Raw genomic sequence first — 21,589 nt, forward strand, 5'->3', positions numbered from 1 at the left:
ACGGTGGTTTCCCCGCAATAACGCCGGTTCTCGGGGGATCGACGATGATAAATATCCACGTGGAAAAGAATATGAAGTCAGAAAGACTCATGCTTACGATATTAATCTACACTTGTGATTGGTCTACAAACTACCTCGGGTCGATATACAAAATATGATCGTATTTTTAGGCCTAGAAAGTAGATCAATCTAAAATAGGCGCAACAAGCGCGAATATAGGGCACCTTGCTGTTTTCCTGTAGAAGTCCAATCACCCACCAGAAAAGAAAACTATCTACTTCTAGAAGTCGTATAATGGTGCATTTGAAATAGAATAGATTCAAAGGGCTACTTCTGGATACTGATCAACAGACTTATGGTATTTGTACCAACCATATTTTAGCCTCTATATACTTCTGAGAGATTTAGCGTCGTATAAGGATATATAAACCTTTAGAATATTTAATACTAGCCCACTAAACCATCTTCTCGGCCATCTTGCTCCGTACAAACTCCTGGGGAAATGTTATTGTATTATAGACGTCGCTAAGCGATTTACCTGGTGGAATCTACCCCGCGGTTACTATAGGCAAGCTGCATGGGCTGAAACAAAAGGCTGACTAGAAGTCATTTCTATTCGTTTGATTTGGATTCAGCGGGATCCCTTCGAAAGACTAGAAAGGCTTCACAGTCCGCTGAAACCTCGGCGGCTGCCTCGTAAACTTCTCCGGCTCATCTCGCGCCCCATCTTTCCAATAATCAAACTCCATCCACGCATTCTCAGGCATCTGCGCCTCAGTCGCCTCCAAGAATTCCCCAAGATCAGGACAGAGCGGGACAACACCCGTCTCAAGCACATACTGATCCCATAGCTTAAGCAACTGCTTCATCTTCTCCGGCTCGGTCTCTGACAGATCGTGAATCTCCCCGGGATCCTGCACGAGATTATACAACTGCCACTTCTCAGGGCCCTTGGGTTTGGGAATAAAAACGATCTTCCAGTCTGCACAACGCAACGCTGCCCGTCCACACGTCTCCCACCCCTGAATAAATTCAACCGGGTGGATTCGCTCCGCCTGGCCGATTGCCCAGGGGTGGAAACTTTGACCGCGCATCTCGACGACCTCACGACCCTGGTACATCGGCGCCGGGTGCTTGATCCCCGCCATATCGAGGATCGACGGGGCGAGGTCCATAACCGTGGCGAATTGATCCGTGATCCCGCCCTTACCAGCAACATCTGTAGGCTTGATATCAAAGTTCGCAGGGAAACGACAGGTGAATGGTACACGCACGCCACCCTCCGTGGTATACGCCTTATACAGCCGCGAGGGGGCAGTAGCAGCCTGCGCCCAGCGCGGGCCATACCAGATAAACGAGTTCCCGTTCCCGAGGTTCTCCAGGCTGTTATCATAGTATTTCTGCAGATGAGGCATGACCCCGCTCTTCACCATCGGGTAGGCTTCGTAGGCGGCGCCCTCGGCTCCATTGTCAGACATGAAACACACGAATGTGTTATCCAGCTCATCGATGGACCGAAGGTAATCAACCACCTTCCCAACATTCGAATCAATACACTCAACCATCCCAGCGAAAACCTCCATCGCAACGGCAGACTTCTTCTTCTCCTCATCGCTGTACTCCTCCCACGCCTTGACTTCCTCTGCTTGCACGGGATGCGGCTCGACGTCCTCGCGTACCATCCCTAGCTCCTTTAGACGCTGGAGTCGCTTTTCGCGGAGGATGTCCGGGCCCGAGTCATACACACCGCGGTAGTGGTCTATGTACTTACGCGGAGCTTGCAGCGGCCAGTGCGGCGCTGTGAACGGGAGGTATGCGAAGAAAGGTCGGTCTCCGTTTCCATCGGGGCCATCGGGGCCATCGCTGCCGCCGCTGTCTTTCCATTCTTTCAGGTAAGACACCATCTTATCGCCGTACCCGTCGGACGAATACCAGTCCTCTGGGAGCCGACGCACATATTCTCCATCCTCCATGTGCAGAGCGATATAACTTGCCTCAATGAAAGTCGGGAGTTGGTCTTCATCTTTCAACTCCGGCTCGAACGCATAGTGATTTGAGCAGGCGGGCAAGTGCGCGAACGAGCGCTCAAACCCACGCTTATGTGGTGACCGCTCTGGCGTCAATCCCAAGTGCCACTTCCCCGACATCACGGTGTGATATCCCCCATCACGCAGAATCTCCGGGAGTGCCACGACCCGCTCATTGAGGTATCCCTCGTAGCCAGGCATTCCGCGTTGCGGTGCGGTGCTCATGGCCGAGCCCTTCGGACCGTTTTGGCCGGAGATGTTGGTCCATTCGATTAGATTACCTAGGCCGGCGATGTGATGGTCTGTGCCTGTCATGATCATGGCGCGCGTGGGACTGGGTATTGTGAGTTCAATGTTTGATTGAGAGCTGGCTTGAGTTGAGACTTGAGACTTACGAGCATGCTGCTGCTGCGTGGAAATCGGTGAATCGGAGACCTTCTTTAGCGATTTGATCGATGTTAGGCGTGCGGATTTCTCCGCCGAAACAGCCTACATCGGAGAAACCGAGGTCGTCGGCGACTATGACAAGGAAGTTGGGGCGTTTGGCTGTCATTATTTAGAATGATGAGTTGAGGAAGTGAGGGGGAATGTCAACGGTATGTATGACATCTCGTAGATCTCGCAGATCCTGGAAGCATACAAAGTACGCAAAAGGGTCGCCAATCGGCCATCGGCCGTCGGCACGTAATTGCGGAGTGTCTCCACTGGACTAAGAGAGAATAAGCCAATGACATTAGAATGCGACATAATTGAAGTATACAAGCAGAAGTACACATCTTATTCCACTCTTATCATTATAGTCGAGCCATAGTTCTTAAGCTTGGGAGAAGACACTTTTATTGACGGGCATATTTGGTACAATTGAGGTTATTTGTTTAATTGTTGTGCTCGATCGTTTTCAGAGACTCTTGTTAGCCTGTGGGGCTTTCATGGCGTTGATATTGCCACGGTGGGTGCATCCCTAGCCTAGATAGGATACTTCGGGGATTGCTACGGTTGCCCTAATATATCTCGATATTGTCACTTATAACTTGAATTGGGGTTGTTGCGGTCGTGTGCGAGATCTTCCCTACATGTATTATCTTGGAGTTTCTCGACGGCGTGATTGTGGGCTTTGCTTCTGTCTGAACGAGACGGCAAGTCTCTCGAGATTAAGTGGATGTTTGGCAGGGTTGATGGGCTGAGCATGAGAAGGATACTGCCCTAATACATGTCGTTTGCACATGTCAAGTCAACCGGTGGAAGATCTTGACTTTGGTATATATAGTTATCTCCCTACCATAAAACCATCGTATTGATAGAAACAATTCATTTCCATCTGCCATGTGATTCATATAGAAAAATACATCTTAGGCCAATGCCCATAGCAACAATCCACTAGCCAATCGCCCTCAAGGCAGCTAGAATCGACAGAAACAAACGCAATACCGAATACCACAAACAGCTTGATCCGTTTACCCGCAGAATCAAAACGCCAGACACCCTCCAGTTCCCACTGGATCGCAATTCAATTCAGAAAACCCAACGACAGACAGACCTGCTGCCCCATTACCTCCACATAAAAAAAAAAGTCGTTAACACATAACATCCACTGTTCACACTTATACATTGATCAAATCATCAAAGGAGGTATCCTCCGCCGAAAACGAATAAGACCCCTCAGAAACGAGCGAAACCTCCGACTCGCGTCGCATCTGCTGTTCAAATGCTTCGGCTGCTGCCGCAGTAGCCGGCTCAAGTTGCAGCGGATCGTCAAAACCGAATGACATCGCCGTCGGTGCGGGCGCAGACACAGGCACGGAAGTTGTCACGGGAGGAGCTGGGGTTGGTTCGAGCGGGGAGACGGAGGGATGATCGTGGATTCTGACGGGCGATTCCAATCCACTAGACGGAGCCCCATCTTTATCGGTGATTTTCTTTACCATTTGCGCGAGATGAAGTTTAATAGGTTCATCGCCACACTGAGCATGTTTGAGGACCTCATTTTTCAACCCGAGAATCTCAGAGCGCAGACGTGCAATTTCCGCAACGAGCTGTTCCTTTTTCTCCGACTGTTCTTTGAAATTGAATTCCAGCAGCTGAGTATGTTCTTTCTTTTTCTGACGACACTTGCTGGCGGCAAGACGATTTCGCTCTAGGAATTTAGCCCGCTTGGCGCGTTCGTGCGGGGCATCGTCAAGGTCCGGGCTGAGGCTAGCGGCGGCGGCTTTGTATTCGCGCACGCGCCTTCGTTTGCTCGCGCTTTCCATCATGTCTAGAGAGAAATGTTCACGGCCATCGTCGTATGGGGGTGGAGTTGGTTGGCCATTTCGGACTTGGGCGTTTTTGAGGTCTCGTTCGAGTGCGGAATGGGCATATCCCGAGTCTTTGTCCCAGCCCGCCATTGGTGAGACGGGGCTTAGACCCCAGAGTTGATCGTCGTCTGGTATTGGGAGGCCTAGGAAATCACCAGAGAAGGAAGATGTGAATGGGGATGGACCGAGGTTGATATCTGTTAGGCCTGGGGGTAACCCTGATGGCAGGCCTGATGGCATTGCGGATTTGAGGTTAGACATGTCACGGGTGTAGAGAAGCTTTGGAGAGAAAGTTATGAGAAAGTTATTTCCGTTCTAAGAGAGGAAGCAAGGCCAAGTTAAGACAGTCTTGCCCTAACAACCCTAAACCAAAAAGTTTCTGCGAAGCTTTGGTCGGTGCCTGAAGATGTAAAGGTCACCTGTTTGGACGGTCGGACAAGACTTCCGTCCAGAAGATCCGAACAAATGGCACAGGTGAATGTTTTGAGTGTCACGAAGAGGAATGTAGAGAGAAATGAATGATTGGATTTTAATACCCCTTCTCCCTTCAGACCTAGACCAAGCCCAACTAAACAATAAAAACAAAAACAATAAAGGTAGAAACAAAAAGAAGGGTTATCCAACAGGAGTCAAAGCCGTCAAAACCTTGGAAAAACAGGGTTGGGACAGAATTCCCTGGAAGTATAAAGGTTCTAGAATAGTCCAATCACAGTCTCTATGAAACGCCCTTTGTGTTCTTATTCCCGGCCCACCACGTACCGTCCACTCGTCCAGTGTCGCAACTGTCGATGTACGAAATGCCAATTATTGAGCATCAGCCCTGCCACGCGTTGATCATCAATCTCCTGTTCCACTTCAGTGCCATCTCGCTCTTGCCTGGATCCGAGGAGGAGCGGTCCAAACACCCGCACCAACTCGTGGAAGTTCGGACTCGCCACTGGATCACGGAGCTCCATCCCGGGCTGCTCCTGGGTCTCCGCAGTCACCAGTAAGGAAAGTAGTCCAAATATCGCACAGATAAGATCCCGCTGCATCTCCGTGGCAAGGGCGATGACCGCAAGGCACATAAGCTGCACTCGGGCGGCAGTCGTTGGGCTCGCCTCAGAGATGCAATCAGGCACACGGAGGTGAGAGCATTGATTTGGTATCGAATGGTAGTACATCGCCCTGAAAACCTGGTAGAGCCGGACACTCCCGAGGATCCCGTTTGGAAGCCCCGCCAGCACGGCCTTCAAGGCCCAGGCCACACTCAGCACGGGCGCCGAATCTTTACGGGGTTGCGGCATGGCAACCACCCGCATGGTAAGGGAGATCTTAGATTCATCTTTCTCCGCCTCGAGCACTTGGCTAGCAAAGTGATCATATAAACGAATAACGGCTTTCAGATCGCCGGACTGGATGAAGATCTCGGGAGTGTCAAGCCCTGCAGGAACCCGAGTCAGCCACGTCATGGCGTAAAATAAAAAAAAAAGGGCCGCCACCAACCATATTTGTGCAGAAACACCAGCGTTGCTACAATGTACGCGGGTAGCTGCGCGGGACAAGGGGCCAATTCCGTCAGCATAAGATAGCCGTGTCCTCCAAGACGGGCCAAAGTCTCGATTGATCTTCCTTGCAACGAAGTCATCGGATCGAGCCGGCGTAGATTGGCAAAGGTCTTCATTCGTCGCAGCTTAGGAATCGGTGCCAAAGGAGGCGTTTCGGGAGCCAAATTAGATCGCACCTTGCGAACTTTGCCCAACAACCCAACTCGACGACTCGCGCCTGGGTCCCCAACATTGGTCTCTGCTGCTGGAATCTAGTCAGTGGCAATTCATACAAAGGCAAAGACAGACGTACGTGGAGAATCACCATCGGTAATCGCAATCGGGATACCAAACTGAGAGGCCATCTGATTGAAGGCCGAGATAGCCTTTGGCGGGTCAAGTGTGCTCCAGCTTGTTTGGCTGTTCGCCGAGCTTACCCTCTGAGAGCCCGCACCTTCGGGCTGGGCTGGCTCAATAACTGGTTCGATTGTATCGAAATCAGTCTCAGCGATAGGCTCCAGTGTTCCTTCGGAAGTCCTCGATTCTTCTCGGCTCGTGCCTGCACTATGCCTCGAATATCCCTTGACTTGTCGGTCGGTGGCCTTCTCGTCGGAGAATGGGTCTGAGTCCTCATGTATATGACTGTTATTGTTGCTACATTCGGCGTCGTATAACATCAGTCCGGACCACCCCAACTCCTCCAAAGGCTCCTGGATAGGCATCACGATATGCCGGGCCGGGTCTCGGCAAACAGTATCCTCAATCTGGCTGGACTCCTGAGAAAGGGTCGTCTGAGCGCTGACCTTCCGCCTTTCCTTAGGTTCGTCGAACCTGACAGACTTGCCAGAGATGGGCGGCTCTGCAGCGAGATCTGGCTCAAATGGATTGGAGGACAAAGGTATGGAGCTCGGCCTCTCTTTGCGGGTACCCTCCTGCGTGGTTTGAGGCTGTGTGTCTGTGAAGGGATCATCTTCCTGGGATAAGCTGCTACGCAAGCGAGAATACATTTTCTTCAGACGCCTGGTGCCATTCTTGGACCGAGGAAGCTCGCCAGTAGCTCGGGCGTCCGACCCAGGCTCGAGATTGTCAACAGGGGCTACTGTGGCCGAGCAAGGTGGCTTGTTCGCATCCGTGCTGGCAGATCCCGCTTCGGTTGTAGGCTCATCGCGTTGTAGTTCATTCGAAGCGGCTTCTGGCTGAGGTTTTAATGTGTCTCCCCCGGACGCTGGATGCCGTCTTGACCAAATACGAGATGTAGCAGGGTTGGGTGGATCAGATCTAGACCGGAACACAGTTTTGAGACGCCGCATGATTACGTTTCGATAATGTATACGTGAGGAAGAAATGGCGATGAAGTAACGAGGACGGGGCCGGTGTTGTGCTTTGGGCAACCTTGGGCTTGTGGAAAGAGCTCAGATGAGGAAGCTACGTCTTGTATTTGGCCTTCGATGGTCAACATTGGAACAACAGATCACCAGGAGTCCTAGAACCAAAAGACTATTTTAAGATTCCTAAGTACTCAACTTACATGTCTAAATTAAGCCGTCAAAATCAAAAGTCCGATAACGGTATCAAAAAGAACAATTAAGATTCAAATTGACATTCAAATCTTCCTCTATTTCTGTAGGCAATGAAAAAAAACAAAGCCGGTTTTGAAAACCATGTCATTACCTCTGTACATTCGTAAAGCCCAAAAAGAAAGCCCAGAACAGCCATGGCCTCGCCGGGCCCATGTGTTCCCAAGCAATGTTATTGTCTTTGGAGGTTTCCCTCAGGACAAGGGCAGATCAAAACGCCGGAACGATGCAAAAAGGAATATGTATGGGAAAAATCACGAGTTCCAACTCGACGTCAATCATGCTTCCTCATTCTCTCCCTCGAGAAGAATGTAGTGCAAAATATCACTCAGAGTCAAAACGCCCTTGAGCTTGAAGTGCTCATCCACGACGACAAGACGGTGCACTCGGGATTTGCGGATAGTATCAAAAATAGTGTCCAGACCATCATTCAAGGAACATGTGTAGATACCCGGGAAACCCTGCGCAGAACGGTAAGTATCACTGATATCACTAGGAAACGGGAATTACATACCGGAGAACGTTTCTTCAATGCTTCCCCAACCGTGAGACTCAAATCATCGTAGAAACCACCCTTAATCAAAGTAATAACATCGACCGACTCAAACACATTATACACCACGCCTTCCGAGTTCACGATCGGCACACTGGATATGCTGCGCTCGACCAAGATATGGATGACATCAATGACGGGGGTATCCATCGAAGCCGTGGCAACGTTATCATACGATCCAAGCAAAAGCTCCCCCAGCGGACGACGCAGCTGCTGCGTATCGGGCACATTGACAGCGACGAATTTCAAAATCCGATATTGCGTAATGACGCTGAGTACGTGGGGCCGATCGGTCTGACTATCGCTGGTGACGAGGGGGATACGGCGGGCGCGCGATTCCAACATGCGCCGACAGGCATCGTAGAGAGGGCGCTCCGGGTCGATGGAGACGGTCTCCGGCGGCGCCACGCCTAGCGCTTTTTCAACATCTGTATATTCCCGTTAGCTGCGGGGTGTACCTGCAGGAATGCGACACGGGGGTCCCAACGCACCTCGCAGACTGTCCAAGCGGAATTGATCGATCTGGTCCAGTGCGGCGGGGTTCTGGAAATAGTATTGGATGACATTGATGTAGTCGGAGGTGGTCAGAAGACCTGCGAATTTGGATGCTTTAGAGTCCCACAACGGAGCTGAAACGATGCCTGTACCTCCCGATTGCCGGGTTTTCGGTCAGCTGGGGGTTGTTCGGGAATTTTGTAGAAAAAGGAGGTGGAATCGCAACGTACCGTTTTGGATCAGAATGTTCAGACTCTCCTTCACGGAAAGCGAGGTATCGAAGATGATGAGTCGGAAGCTGAGGGGTAGGACATCGTAGGAGTTTCGGGCCTTGAGGAAATCGCGAATGGCACGCTGTTTGCGTTAGTCAAGATCTGGATATCCCGCCTGGTGACTCCATGCAACACGTTCACAATTCCCCATGTCCAACGTCAGATATAAAGAGGGGTCTTTCCCCCCGCCCTTTGAAAAAGCAAAAGTGAAATGACTTACAAGGCCCAGTCGCTCATCCCGATCGATCGCTCGCTCGGAGGCCATTAGGGGCGTAGGTACGAGGATGGGCTGCACGAAAAGCGCGTGACCAGAGATGAAGGTCCCGAGGGTCTTCCGCCTTTCGATATGTGGGGGGTGGATATCCTACGCAATCGGAAATTAATAGGAGATGAAAATGGGATTTATTTATTTTTTAATCAGATTATCACATTCAATTAATTATTTCTCTCAAATGAGGGTCAAGTAGACTATACGGGAACATTCGAATCATCCTTGTTCAATATATGTATACATATAACGTATTTCACATGGACACACAAGCGAGACACCCCCAGAACACATTGTTGCGATATCATGTTGTAATTTATCGCTTTTACTATGTGTTCTGGGGTGTCCAGCTCGCATGTGAAACAGTTAACTACGTTATATATCCGTGACACCTGGTCCCTCAGGCGTGAATATTATATCGGAGTGATCCGTATTGTATAAATGTAGGGGTCCAATCAATGGTATACAACTCTCTGTATGTCTGTATCGGCTCTGCTGGCAATTTATAGTTAACTAGTCAGTTAGTTATGGAACCTGGATTACATAGCATAGATTAAAACACATGAGAGTAATAAATCCTCCGGTATACTGGCGTCACTGCGCCGACATATAAACTCTAGGGAAATCTTCCATCTATGGGAATTGGGGCAGCAACCGACTTCCGGATATAGACCACAATATCACAGAACATCTCCTCATCAGGGCCAAACTCATGCAGCTCATAACCCTCCATCATTGCTCTGACCCGCGGAGAGTCAGGGTCCGTGCTACCCTCGTTAGCACATGGAACAGAGGATAGGGATCTGATACTCACTATCCCTGACCAAGTCCATCGTAGAATTCCACTCGACACCAAATAATAACTGCAGGTCGAGCAATGTCCGTAATAATCTCCTTCACAGGCACATTCGGTGCTATGGAGAGTACGACCGAGTGCTCGTCCACCTCGAGCCAACCACGCGGATCATCAATCACCTCGATGCCTTCCTCGTCCAGAATCTTCTTATCCACCTCGGTATAAGCTGGGTCCTGTGAGTAACATAAGACTTTCTCTTTATGATCTCTTTCTTTTAGCCATTCCATCACGGTAACGAGAAGCGCATGCTGAAGTGCAGATGACCATCCAGCGCTAGTTTCGAGACTACCGTTCTCATTAAAACATTGGTGAGACATCGTACCAAGAGCAAACGTGACGATCTTGTCGATTTCATGATTCTTTGCCGAAGATGAAAGAATTGTCTTGAACTTCTCGCAGGCTGGGCTCTCTTTCCATTCTTGGGTCTTGTCATGGAACATTTTTGCAACCATTTCACGGTCCAGGGGGCCACGCCGTGGAATAATTTTCTCAAGCTTGCTGTCCCATTCATGTGTTTTATGCATGATCCTGACTGGACAGAGCTCCCAGTGTGATAACGAGTATCCTCCCCGATCAATATCGTTTCTGAGAGATGCTCGACACTGATAATCGAGGACCAGTTCCTTGCTAGGTGATGTCAATTCTTACCATAGCACACATGTGCCTATCAACGGCATGTACTCACCACACATATTCCAATTCCGTATCATCAGCCAGCACCCATGGCTGAACCTTCCCCGTGTCCACATCGTACGCAACAATCGCGCCGGTTACGTCTTTCGTAAGTATTGTGTCGCCTTGCGCTAGGTCTCGCTTGGTCTGATCCCACATATATTGGATTAACTCTTTGGTGAAAAATGGCACTCCGGACTCGTAGAGTCTATCGAGTATTGCCTTCGCCTCTTCCAGAGTTAGTTTCTCCCTAGGTTCGGCCAAGCGACAAGTAGTGTATGCGTAGTCAAGGCTCAACCGCGAGATTCTTTCCGCCATGGGCTCTGAATTGCTTATGTCGCCCATGTTGGCAATATGAGGGTCAGAATTCAAAAAGAAGTAAGTATAATTCTTTTGGGGCAGTGCATGTAATATAGCCATTGCGGCTGATAAGCTAGCGCATCCATCACACTCTCACATGTGCGGGGCACTCGATCACAACAGTCTATACCCAGCTGTTTCACCTATTCCTGTTCCCGCTGTTGGTTGGTTGGACTAAAACTTGCGAGATATGACTTTTTAACATGCGCTACGTGCCTGGGGGTCCACGGGTAGGTATAATATAAGAAATTTGTAAGCTGTGATGCTGAACGTTGGAAGGAATCAGCCAATGATAGGAAAAGTAGGAAGGAGCGACTCTTGATGAGTTAGCAAAAGCCAGCCATTGTTTCCTCGTCTTATATTAACCGAAGCCATATATACAAGGCCATTCCGCAAGGCAACACGAATGAATCGACGTGTTTACATGTAGGAATTACTGGACTACAGGGCTCGGTGGCTATCTTCAATCGATCTGTTGGACAACGTATTGAAGTATCATTGGAAGGCGTTGCTGATGAGAAAAGATGAAACTATTGGGGGAGGAGACCGTGAATGATGAGAACCTATAGACCACGTACTATTTATAGGCTTGTAAGGGTATGAATCCTGAAGCATTAAGCTAACAGGGTAGGGCGAAAATAAGGCTGTTAATATGTGGTAGTGAATTGAGGCTAACCAACTCATGGCTGTATAGTATGGGGTCCGGTTATACGACATACGGGGACTAGAGAAGCACGGCAGCCGTGCTGTTGAAAAAACAAAGCGCCAGAGAAAAGCAAGCCCGAATAAAATCATGGCTCTCATATGACATGGCTATAAAAAATATATGTAAATATCGCGAGACGAAAAAAAATAAAGCACTAACCCAAAAGAAACCCATCGAACGCCGCCGCAGCCATGCAAGGTATCATCGCAAAGCACATTTTTCCAAATTCTAGACCAGCCAGAACCTGGTCTCTTGGGGAGTAAATACATGAGAGAGTTGTGAAGAGACGAATCAAAGCTCAAGACCGAATACCCGCAGTCTGTAGCCGGGCCTAGATGTGCCCGTGTAACTTGAATCGGTAGATGCATGTGTGATTGGCGCCCCAATTTGAAGTCACTCGGAAGACAACCTTGTCGACACGGATAGTTGACACGTCGACGATGGTGTTGAGCTTGAATGTCTGTGCGTAATCTGGGCTGTGGAGGTCGTATTCAACTTTCCCGATGCGGTAGAAGTCGGGACCGAGGATTGGGTCGTCTGAGTAAGCGCTTGGTGGTTCGAAGGGGTTGCTCCGACGCAATAGATCCATCACCAACCCATGAAGCGAACCAATTCCCGGGATTATGAATCCTCCAAGTCCTGTTTCACGGGACGAAGGGGCATGTGTTGACAGTGGGAGTTGTGACAATGTGGCATCACCGAAGACTTTCAGGAAGCCACGGCCAGGTCGAGCCTCGGGTGTTGGTTTGGCTTTGAGTGGTGTTTTGTGGGGGTTGACTTTGAAGCGAGCCCATAGCTCGATTGTTCGAGGTGCGGCTTGTGGTTCGAGAGAAGCGCCCACGGGAATATGCTCAACTACCAACTCTTCTGCCACGATGTCGCGGCCGAGAAGTACAGATAGTTGGGTTGTTCCGTTGCGAGGGGCACTGCACCAGCAGTCGCCTACCTCTTCCCATGTGGTTAGGGCAGACATGGGAGATTGTGGTGCTCGAATGGCGCGCCTGGATACAAATGAACTCGCCCAGAGGAGTGCTCGGAAAGAAGCGCTCTGTTTGGAACCCAAAGTCGGTGAAGTTTTCGCTGGGTCAATCATTGCCCCCAACGCCACCGAGAGGAAATTTACCTTGTAGACCGGTTTCCGATGGAGGCTTGGGTCTGTGGGCATCGAGTCATGAACGCTGGAAAGTGACTGTTCTGATCGAACAGAACTGAGCTCGTTGGACAAGGATGACATCTGAACGTCCATTTTTGATACCTGGCTCCGGAGGCTATGGAAAACTTCCGGTTTAGAGATGGTTATGTTCGAAGAGGTATCCCAATCCAGAGAACCGTGCTCTAGATAGTCGCGAAGCTTCGCGGCGATCAAGGGCACGAAAATCAAGCTCAGAAACAAAAGAAAATAGAACGCAGCCCGGATCCAGTTTTGGTATGGGCCCTCCATTGCTGCTCGAAACGTCTGTGTCCGGCTTTTTCGGCGTACCTCGTTGGTGGTTTCATTCTGAATATGGGGCTCCCGACGTCGGGGCCGCACTGCTTCTAGCCATCGACGCAAAAAGCTTTCCTTGGGGACATCGGGCTCCAAATCATGATATATTTCCGATTCAAACTTGACGTATTCTTCTTCCTCTTCCTCTTCTTCTTCTTCTTCGTCCTCCTCGAGAACATTAGCCAGGCCAGAAATTCGTCGAGGTGGCGCTGTGATGTTGCGCCCATGTTTGCTTGGTCGCGTTCTTTGCAGGTCATCTTCGTTAATATCACGCTCTAGATTCCAAGACGCCACAGAAGCATTATCAACAGAGCTGTGGCGGAATGGCGAGCTATCTATAGGACTATTAATGCGTGGAGAACCCATCCGCTGAAGCGGCGATGGATAAAGCGGAGAGTTCGACAACTGGCGTTGTAATGGTGGTTGAGCGTCAGGACTATCCGTAGATACCGAATGTGGAACTGGAGGCGAAGGAGTTTGATCGGAGTGTTCGTCTGCTGCACGATGCAGCGACTGCTGAAGCTGGGTTTCGTCGGGTGTTGGCTCACGCTTGCGTGTTTGAGTGCCTTGCTTCTTCTTTGTAGCCGCTGTTCGCCTTCGAGCAGTCTCAAGACTTGCATCGACTGTTCCAGCCATCTGATCAATCCCAATGTTGGGCCTTATCGACATGCGCTGAGGTAATGCTGTGGTAGTAGTAGCGCCATAGTTGAACGATGCTTGGACTGGAACACTAGGCAAAACAGGCGCTTGCGCGCGGTCGAGGATTGACTCATATTCGGGTTGCAGATGTGTTCTCTGAGGAGTTGCGCCAGCCCGGCGTGAAACACGTTTGGGCGGCATCTGTACTTTGAACCTCTAGAATGGGTTCCAAAAACAATTGTTGTTTTGTCTAGTTGAGATGTTAGCTTTGGACTGGATAAAACAAACCAACCCTAGACAATAGGACATAGCCAATGTATAAATTGAAACCTTGAAAATACCAATGATTGAAACAGAACATCCTCACATTCACGTATCAAAACATAATGCGACACTGGATGGTGTCACGAGAATTCAACATGGGTAGGTAGTGTGACAGACCAGAGCCATTGCCACAAGCATTGAGCAAGAAAAAAGAAAGCGACAATAGTTTTAGACTTACCACAACAAAATTAAAAATGCAGACTCCGAAAGGTGGTGTGTAGATGTCCGTAGCTTGTAGATCGCGACCCCGGAGAGACGCGCAGACGCGACGGGAACGTGACTTGCGGCTACCAGCTACCAGCTTCCGAGGGTGATGCACCCAAATGTCCAGGGGTTGTTCGCTTTGTTTCAAGTAGAGCGATAGCCTGGGGCTCTGAGTTGCTAAGAATTCGGGGGAGACTCAGGAGGTTGAAGTGAGGAAAAATAGATGGGGGAAAAAGGGTGGAGGCGCAACTGGAGATCTGAAGATCACTGAAGAATCTCAACTATCGACTTTTTGAGTATATGCATATCGGATTCTGGAATCTCATGTTCTTTATATTTCTGCTGTTCTTTATAACTACGGTCTCACTTCCATAGTCTTTGTTGGTTAGATCTCTTTGTCAACCTCGGACTACTACGATCTTGACACTATTTTTGTTTCAGCTACTTTTCCCTGTTTGAAGGACTTTGTTCATGCTGTATACAGAATAACTAACATGGCCCTGCCCATGATTCTCCCGGTCGCTACTAAGACATAGAATGAATACTATACAATGGTCGCGAAAAGGCTGAGGTGAAAGAAGATGTGACCCCCCAAGTATGCGCCTTCTAAAACAGATCTTACATGTCTAACACGTCCAGGCAGCCATAGTGCCATCTTTACGTCCTTCCACAAGGTATCCATCCTTAAGGCGAACCCGCTCGATGGTCGCAGGGAACGGCCCGTCGTCGTCAAGCCCAACACCTGGACCGCAGTCCCAGTGGTTGCCATCGGCCTTGTCGTAGACCTTGACCACACTCTCCCCGGCAGCGGCCACGATTCGTTTGGAGTCGAACATCATATCGGTGATTGGCTTGTCGTATGCATAAGCGTCGTAGATAGAGCCCATACGTAGATCCCAAATCTATGAAAACTTAGAAATATGGTCAAGCGTGAAAGGAAGAAAAACTGGAGTGCTTACCCGAATACTGCGATCGAGACTACCCGTGACCAGATGCACATCGTCAAATTGGAGACATGTGACCGGCCCCGTGTGTCCTACAAGACTCCGGTGGACATGACCACTGCGCAAATCCCAGAGACGGACCATTCCATCTGCTGTACCGCATGCCAGCGCAGCGTCAAAGCACTGCACTGCGCCAATAAAGTCGGCCGAAGCATCGGGCATGCGACCCGAGGGTCGCCAGTCAGAGTCACCCATCATGGACGAGGATGCCTGCGCGGACGCCCACAAAACGTCCAGAGTTTGGACACAGCGGCCTTTGACTAGATCCCATTGTCTGAGCGTCTTGTCTGCAGATCCTGAGATGAGGGTGTCACCCTTGAAATGAAGCGCTGTCACCTCGTCGACGTGTGCCTCTAGCGAGAATACATTGCAGTCTTCAAGGTTAGAGGACGGCGGTGCGGGGAAGGTGTGCTCTAAAGCTCCCTCTTCTTGGTCACGCTCGTGCTTGTTGAGGCGCCCGTCCCGAGTCACGGGCCGAGCACGGCTCAGATCCCACAGTTTGACAGAGGCATCCATGGAGCCCGTGGCCACGATGTTATCCTCCACTTGCAGGCAGCGAACCGAGGCATTGTGTCCCTCCAGGAAACCGATGCATCGGCCGACATTCATGTCCCAAACTCTCACGGTATCATCTAGGGCAGCGCTGATCATGGTACCAAATGGATAGTCAAAGTCCATGGCCGTGACCATGTCGGTGTGCGCTTCTATTTCCTTGATCAAAGACCCCGGGGCGAAGTGTTCATGTAGAATCGGCATCGATCGTTTCCCTAAATCTACTGTCAGTTGTGATTCGCGTACCAGGTCGGAGGATTCCATACGATTAGATCGATGTCGTAGACTTTTTGGTGAAGGCGAGGGGATCTTCTCATAAATCGATTCTGACATGAATGAAGCGTCCATCGCTGGATCTCCCGACGATTCAATAGAATCCTGGCCATCTAACCGCGGCGTCGGAACTGCTGTGTCCTGTGATTCTTCCTCTTCTGGGAAATCTTCCAACTTGTTATCGAGATCCGTCACTATTCCATCTTCGTCAGTTTTTTCTCCATGATCCCGTTTGTCACGATGTGTTAACCCACGTTCTTGCTCCAATCCTGCTTCGTCCATTTCCAAACCGGCCAATCGATCGAGAACAATCTTGCGCATTTTGTGCAAGTTGGCGACCTTGTTATCGATCTCGTGGATCTCCGCACTGCACATATTCTTCCGGATTCCCATCAACTCCAATTTGCGACTCAGCGATTTCCGCTGCTCCTTCAACCCAGCAGGGCCGGCAGACAAGGTGCCACCTCTCTCAACATCCTTGAGAAGTTTCCCCTTGGAGGTGCGCCTTCGGTGTCGCTTCTTCTCGTGTTGCTCGTCAGGAACGGAGGCCTGGAAGCCTTGGAAAAGGGAGTAGGAGCTGTTGTCTTCAGGGATGTTGGCGAGAAGGTCATCCGGGAGGGAGGAGAGGGCACGGGACTGGATCTCGGAAGTTGAAAGCTTTGAACGGACAAGGTCGGTTGGTGTTGTTTGTGTTAGGGAGAACACCTTGCGCTGCGTGGCCGGTCGCCGCAGCTCGCGGTGGATGTCGGTCATAGCATGGTTCAAGTGGGCAGGATGCTGTTCGCCCGGTCCCATCAGGTGTCCTGCAGTTGTTGTGACTTTTCGTCCGAATGCTTCGATGTGACGAGACTGCAATCACCGCAGATGAAATTCAGTCAGCCTGCAGTTTGGTGAGGGGACGTCATCGCAGGGTGGGAAAAAGCCTACCGTTAAACCAGTGCCTAGAAGGCCATCGCCCTCGACGATATCTGACAGACCCGACGGCGAGTCGGCACGGCGCTGGTTCTCCATGCCAAGTGTTTCTTGCGCTCAACCAAAACCCATGCGATACGAGGGGAAAGTTGGCAGCTTGCGGTAGGTGGAAGTAGGAGACTTGGTGTCCCACGCGAGTTTACCGCGTTCCCCCGGGTTCTGCCGTATGGTACTTTTACAAGCTGAAACCAGCCCAGGCGCTTTCACCTCTTGACTAAATTTGGTTAAGTTCGATCAATATTGGTCAAAATGCAAGGATGTTCAAGGGTGTTGATTTTAGATTGTGGTGTTCCTGCAAGTGCCTCGGTCGCATGTCCAAAAGTACCAAATCCAATAGATCATAGACCAGATCCTTGGAAGGCTTCCTTATTCACTGTCTTTTTCTTATTAATAAATTGGTCTACGTACGAGAAGGAGAGCTGCTGACACAGCAGATCTCGTTTCCTCTGTTTTCTGCGATGTATAATGGGAAAGACGAGCGGAGTAGACTTGACGAATCCGTCAGTCCCGCAGACTCTCCATCTACACATCACCACATTTCAAGCCATGGATGCCGCCATTGACCTCTCTGATGCCTCCAAGGCATTGGACCTTGCTAATATTCGTTTCCAGTTGATGTGAGCTTTTCCGGTTGAAAGACTTTACTAATCTCCCCCGCCCCCGCCAATACCACACACATGTGCACTATATTCATGCGAAACACTACATTTCCATATGAACTCCCCCAAACTCCGCCACAATGAGAGTTGCTAGCTGATACTCTAGGTCCCCAGTCGCATGGAAGACACAATTACCTTCCATATGATCGAACGGGTTCAATTTCCGCTAAACAAGACCATCTATGCCTCCGGCGGCGTTAAGATCCCCAACAGCGAGCTCAGTCTGCTCGACTACTTGCTCTGCGAACAAGAGCGCGTCCAGTCCCGAGTACGCCGCTACCAATCGCCTGACGAGTACCCCTTCTTCCCAGACGTGCTCGAAGACCCGATCCTGCAGCCGCTCGAATACCCACACATCCTGCACGAGAATGATGTTTGCGTCAACGACGTGATCAAGGCGCGGTACATCAAAGAAGTTCTGCCAACAGTGTGCCCCTCGTTTGGACGGGAGGACCGTGGCGAGACACAGGAGAACTATGGCTCTGCGGCCACATGCGACGTTGCTTGTTTGCAGGCACTGTCACGCCGCATTCACTTTGGAAAGTTCGTTGCGGAGTCGAAGTTCCAGAAGGATCCTGAGACTTTTGTGCGTCTGATTAAGGCTGAGGATAGGGCTGGAATCGATGCTGCTATTACCAATTCCGCTGTGGAGATGAAGGTTCTTGAGCGTCTTGGTCTCAAGGCGAAGACTTATGGCACTGATCCTGCTTTACCTGATCACAATGGTCCTAAGATTAACATTGATGCTGTGGTTGCTATGTACAAGGTACGAAGAGGTATTTGGGGTTTTGGTTTTGGTTGTATGATCGCTGACTTATGTGCTACTTTGATAGGAATGTGTCATCCCATTGACCAAGATTGTCGAGGTCGAGTACCTGATGCAGAGACTCAAGGGCACACAATGGGAATAAGGAGCATCTTAGCATAGGCGAGGTTACGATACGATCAACCCATTGAATCTCAACATTTATGAAAATTATGTGAATTATGTGGCCGACGCAACACTGACCCTAGAATGTACAGAAGACAAAGGACAAAAGCAAATAGGCTAGAATTGAATATATTTTGTCGTAAATTAGGCATGAAATGCATCAGACTACAAAGTCTTAACATTAACTACGACATGTATTGAGTAAGAGCCTTAACCATAGGCTCGAACTTAGTCGCCTCAATCAAAATCAAGCTACCCTTTGTCCGAATACCCAGCTCCTGGAACGCACGCTTGGAGTCTGAGTGCCCTTCGTCGGCCTTGTGGGTGTAATCAATAGAGCCAGCACACAGCGCATGGCGCTCCACAACCTCGTCTTCGGGGTGGAAGAAGAAGCGCTCGGCCTGTTCACCACCCTTCTTCTTTTTCTTCTGGGGCCGCGACTCTTCCTGGTCGAGCTTGGACTCGACCTCCTCGTAGTTCTTCGAGAGGATCAGGTAGTGCGAGAAGGTGTAGGGCTCCTTGTCCTCAACAGCCCAAGCAATCTCTTCCTGGAGCATGTTGTACATGGGAGGGACGATCTCGGAGGGCATGTTGATCAACCGCTCAGTCAGGATGAGACCGATGGGAGGGATGGGGGTTTGGGAAAGGAGCTGGGCAGCGGGAGCGAGGGACGGGTTGGAGGCGGTTTTGGTCTTGAGGTAGTTGATCAGGTCCTGTACGACGGGTTTGTCCTGGGAGCAGATAGTTAGTACAACGTAGAGAGGAAGAGCGGGAAACCACGAACCTTGTGTTCCTGCAGGTTGAGAATTGACAAGAATGCGTAGGGGTCTGATTCGTGTCCATCAACCTTCACTGTTGATCCCAGCGTTGGCTGGGAGAGGATCAAATCTGCCAGGGCGGACATGTCGAAGATCTGAGCGTCGTTGTCGAATAGCTGGCGCAGGAGATTCTTCAAGCCGTGGAAATCGATAGGCTGAGGGTCGAACCATTCGAATTCAACATTGACCATGTCCATGTCCTGCGATCGTCATTCTTGTTAGCAATTCGACGGCACACAGTCCAGGGTGTAAGTCTAACCTCGTCGGAGTCGGACTCTTCTGGCTTGGTGCCGCCCATGGTGACATCACCGAGTTCTTTCCGCTTGACCATATTGTGTTAATTGTATATTTTGTCTGGAATTGGGTAGAATTGAAGTTCAAAAGTTGATATTGGCCCCGCGCTCGGCCGCTTTCGAACTTTTTTCCTTATCGGCTGTTATCGCCGATATAGGTCATTGTTGCCCAGGTACTCCAGGGTCCATTGATTTCAGTGTTCTATGCTAAGCCCTATGTATTATTTCGATCTTAAGAAGAGTTAAGAGAAGCCTTGTTAATATATAGGATCTCATCAACAACCTGTCCAAGGGTGTATGGTTGACATATATGCACTCAAGATATATTTAGGGGATTGATACAGACACCCCCCCTTTGGATGCCAACACCCCCCCCTGCCTGAGGATTCAGGCCAGCATATTTTCTGCCGGACATATTTCTGCCACCAGCGAGGTACTTACATTTACTATGCAACCCCCTAATTAAATGAAGTCCCTTTCGCACTCTACCACCACTATGCCAAAAGCACAGCGCTAGTCCCAAATAGGAAATAGATGCTGTTTTCAAAAACTCTACAGAAATGAAGGAATTGCAGGGGCCAGCACCCATTTTTCGTCAAATTCTTAGAGAATTGCATGAGAATAATGAAGAAATATTGTAAATTCGACAGTATTACCATTCGTAATGCTTTGGCCGCTTCCTGATCCGGCCCGACCGGCGATTCGCGTCCTGAGCGACCGGTGAAGCTATTCCCGACCCTTGAGATGAAGGAGGAATGCTCGCCGGCGATGCCGTACGGGCTTCCTGGGCCGTAGACGAAGCTATTCCCACTCCGTTATCACCCTGCGAGGCTTGTTGTGTTCCTCCACGTCCACGTCCACGGCCACGGCCACGGCCACGTCCACGGCCACGTCCACGTCCACCTTCCTGGGATAGCATGAGCTCGAAGCCGGAGGGTTCTCGCTGGGTGGAGGTGTCTTGGGTGCTTGCTTGGGTGCTTTCGCCGCCGATGAAGTTCCTAGCGCCTTGGGGGCGTCCTCGCCGGCGTACTTGGAGAGGATCCTGGAGTAGGAGTAGCGGGTCAATAGGAGGCGCAGAGACACTGTATAAATGCCAGTGTTGATGGAATAACTCAGGCTCAAAGCTCTTGTTCTCCACTTCGTACTGTATGATGAGATGAATGCATGGAAACCCTGCCGTACCTAGCGAATTACAGCGGCAAAGTGGAGGAATCGGCGGCTTCTCGTCACTTGCTGGCAGGAAGCGGTTATAGACGTCTTTTGTATGCTCCATCGCCTTGGCTGAAATTCGTCCAAGAACTAGCCTGAATAGCTGCTTCCAGCGACTATCAGTAGGCCTTCTTACCTTCTCATTCTCGATCTTAGCGGTAGCCTTTTGAAATTGAAGCTTTACAGCATTCTCAAAGGTGCGAAGGACCACTAGTAGATCATTAGTTGAGACTTGAAGGCCCTGCTTAAGCAGCCAGTGAGCTCCCTCGGTCCGAGAGGTCGCAATCTCATTGAGATGAAGGTATTCGGAGGTGTATTCATGAAGGAAATACTCAGGGCAGTCGTCTAGCCATTCACTCTGTAGATATTGGAGTAAAGGTTCAAAAATCGGCTCCTTGTAGTGCTCTTTGAATTGTCTCCATCTCTCCTCCCTCTCTACGGTTGTGATCGTATAGACGACGCGAATCCACCGCTTCAGCATCGTCTTCCATGCTTTATGGACCATTTCTCGAAGCTCTCGGTCTCTCTCCGCCTTCGTCTGACGCTATAAAGCCGAGGAAGCAGCCTCTTGCCGCTCTTTTGCTAGCTGCTCTGCGAGAATCGGACGAGCTTTCTTCAT

At 50.1% G+C, this 21,589-nt stretch overlaps 10 protein-coding genes across 10 annotated transcripts; 1 reads left to right on the top strand and 9 right to left on the bottom strand.

The window, feature by feature from the left end:
- Positions 1-653: 653 nt before the first annotated feature.
- Positions 654-2,580, bottom strand: N7447_007592 (arylsulfatase; the record flags this gene model as incomplete). The annotated part of the gene is made up of 2 exons (XM_057231854.1): positions 654-2,361; positions 2,423-2,580. The coding sequence occupies 2 exons, from the start codon at positions 2,578-2,580 to the stop codon at positions 654-656; spliced, it is 1,866 nt and encodes a 621-aa protein (XP_057083619.1).
- A 1,048-nt stretch (positions 2,581-3,628) lies between these two features.
- On the bottom strand, positions 3,629-4,582 carry atfB (bZIP transcription factor atfB; the record flags this gene model as incomplete). Its single annotated transcript, XM_057231855.1, has 1 exon — positions 3,629-4,582. The coding sequence occupies one exon, from the start codon at positions 4,580-4,582 to the stop codon at positions 3,629-3,631; it is 954 nt and encodes a 317-aa protein (XP_057083620.1).
- A 476-nt stretch (positions 4,583-5,058) lies between these two features.
- Positions 5,059-7,157, bottom strand: N7447_007594 (uncharacterized protein; the record flags this gene model as incomplete). Its single annotated transcript, XM_057231856.1, has 3 exons — positions 5,059-5,744; positions 5,807-6,112; positions 6,161-7,157. 3 exons carry the CDS (start codon positions 7,155-7,157, stop codon positions 5,059-5,061), a joined length of 1,989 nt encoding a protein of 662 aa, XP_057083621.1.
- Positions 7,158-7,702: 545 nt separating this feature from the next.
- snf4 (AMP-activated serine/threonine-protein kinase regulatory subunit SNF4) lies at positions 7,703-9,009 on the bottom strand (the record flags this gene model as incomplete). The annotated part of the gene is made up of 5 exons (XM_057231857.1): positions 7,703-7,885; positions 7,939-8,405; positions 8,469-8,618; positions 8,703-8,826; positions 8,965-9,009. 5 exons carry the CDS (start codon positions 9,007-9,009, stop codon positions 7,703-7,705), a joined length of 969 nt encoding a protein of 322 aa, XP_057083622.1.
- Positions 9,010-9,825: 816 nt separating this feature from the next.
- N7447_007596 (SRR1 family protein) lies at positions 9,826-10,885 on the bottom strand (the record flags this gene model as incomplete). The annotated part of the gene is made up of 2 exons (XM_057231858.1): positions 9,826-10,495; positions 10,554-10,885. The coding sequence occupies 2 exons, from the start codon at positions 10,883-10,885 to the stop codon at positions 9,826-9,828; spliced, it is 1,002 nt and encodes a 333-aa protein (XP_057083623.1).
- Positions 10,886-11,937: 1,052 nt separating this feature from the next.
- Positions 11,938-13,932, bottom strand: N7447_007597 (uncharacterized protein; the record flags this gene model as incomplete). Its single annotated transcript, XM_057231859.1, has 1 exon — positions 11,938-13,932. The coding sequence occupies one exon, from the start codon at positions 13,930-13,932 to the stop codon at positions 11,938-11,940; it is 1,995 nt and encodes a 664-aa protein (XP_057083624.1).
- A 953-nt stretch (positions 13,933-14,885) lies between these two features.
- On the bottom strand, positions 14,886-17,099 carry mdv1 (uncharacterized protein; the record flags this gene model as incomplete). The annotated part of the gene is made up of 3 exons (XM_057231860.1): positions 14,886-15,161; positions 15,219-16,937; positions 17,016-17,099. The coding sequence occupies 3 exons, from the start codon at positions 17,097-17,099 to the stop codon at positions 14,886-14,888; spliced, it is 2,079 nt and encodes a 692-aa protein (XP_057083625.1).
- Positions 17,100-17,606: 507 nt separating this feature from the next.
- N7447_007599 (chorismate mutase ARO7) lies at positions 17,607-18,630 on the top strand (the record flags this gene model as incomplete). The annotated part of the gene is made up of 3 exons (XM_057231861.1): positions 17,607-17,677; positions 17,834-18,485; positions 18,553-18,630. 3 exons carry the CDS (start codon positions 17,607-17,609, stop codon positions 18,628-18,630), a joined length of 801 nt encoding a protein of 266 aa, XP_057083626.1.
- Positions 18,631-18,835: 205 nt separating this feature from the next.
- Positions 18,836-19,799, bottom strand: N7447_007600 (protein-transporting protein BCP1; the record flags this gene model as incomplete). Its single annotated transcript, XM_057231862.1, has 3 exons — positions 18,836-19,381; positions 19,435-19,668; positions 19,728-19,799. 3 exons carry the CDS (start codon positions 19,797-19,799, stop codon positions 18,836-18,838), a joined length of 852 nt encoding a protein of 283 aa, XP_057083627.1.
- A 614-nt stretch (positions 19,800-20,413) lies between these two features.
- Positions 20,414-21,475, bottom strand: N7447_007601 (uncharacterized protein; the record flags this gene model as incomplete). Its single annotated transcript, XM_057231863.1, has 1 exon — positions 20,414-21,475. One exon carries the CDS (start codon positions 21,473-21,475, stop codon positions 20,414-20,416), a length of 1,062 nt encoding a protein of 353 aa, XP_057083628.1.
- Between the last annotated feature and the right edge of the window lie 114 nt (positions 21,476-21,589).

The sequence above is a fragment of the Penicillium robsamsonii genome, assembly GCF_028829455.1.
Source record: "Penicillium robsamsonii strain IBT 29466 chromosome Unknown utg000004l_segment0_segment0, whole genome shotgun sequence".
NCBI classification, from domain to species: Eukaryota; Fungi; Ascomycota; class Eurotiomycetes; order Eurotiales; family Aspergillaceae; genus Penicillium; species Penicillium robsamsonii.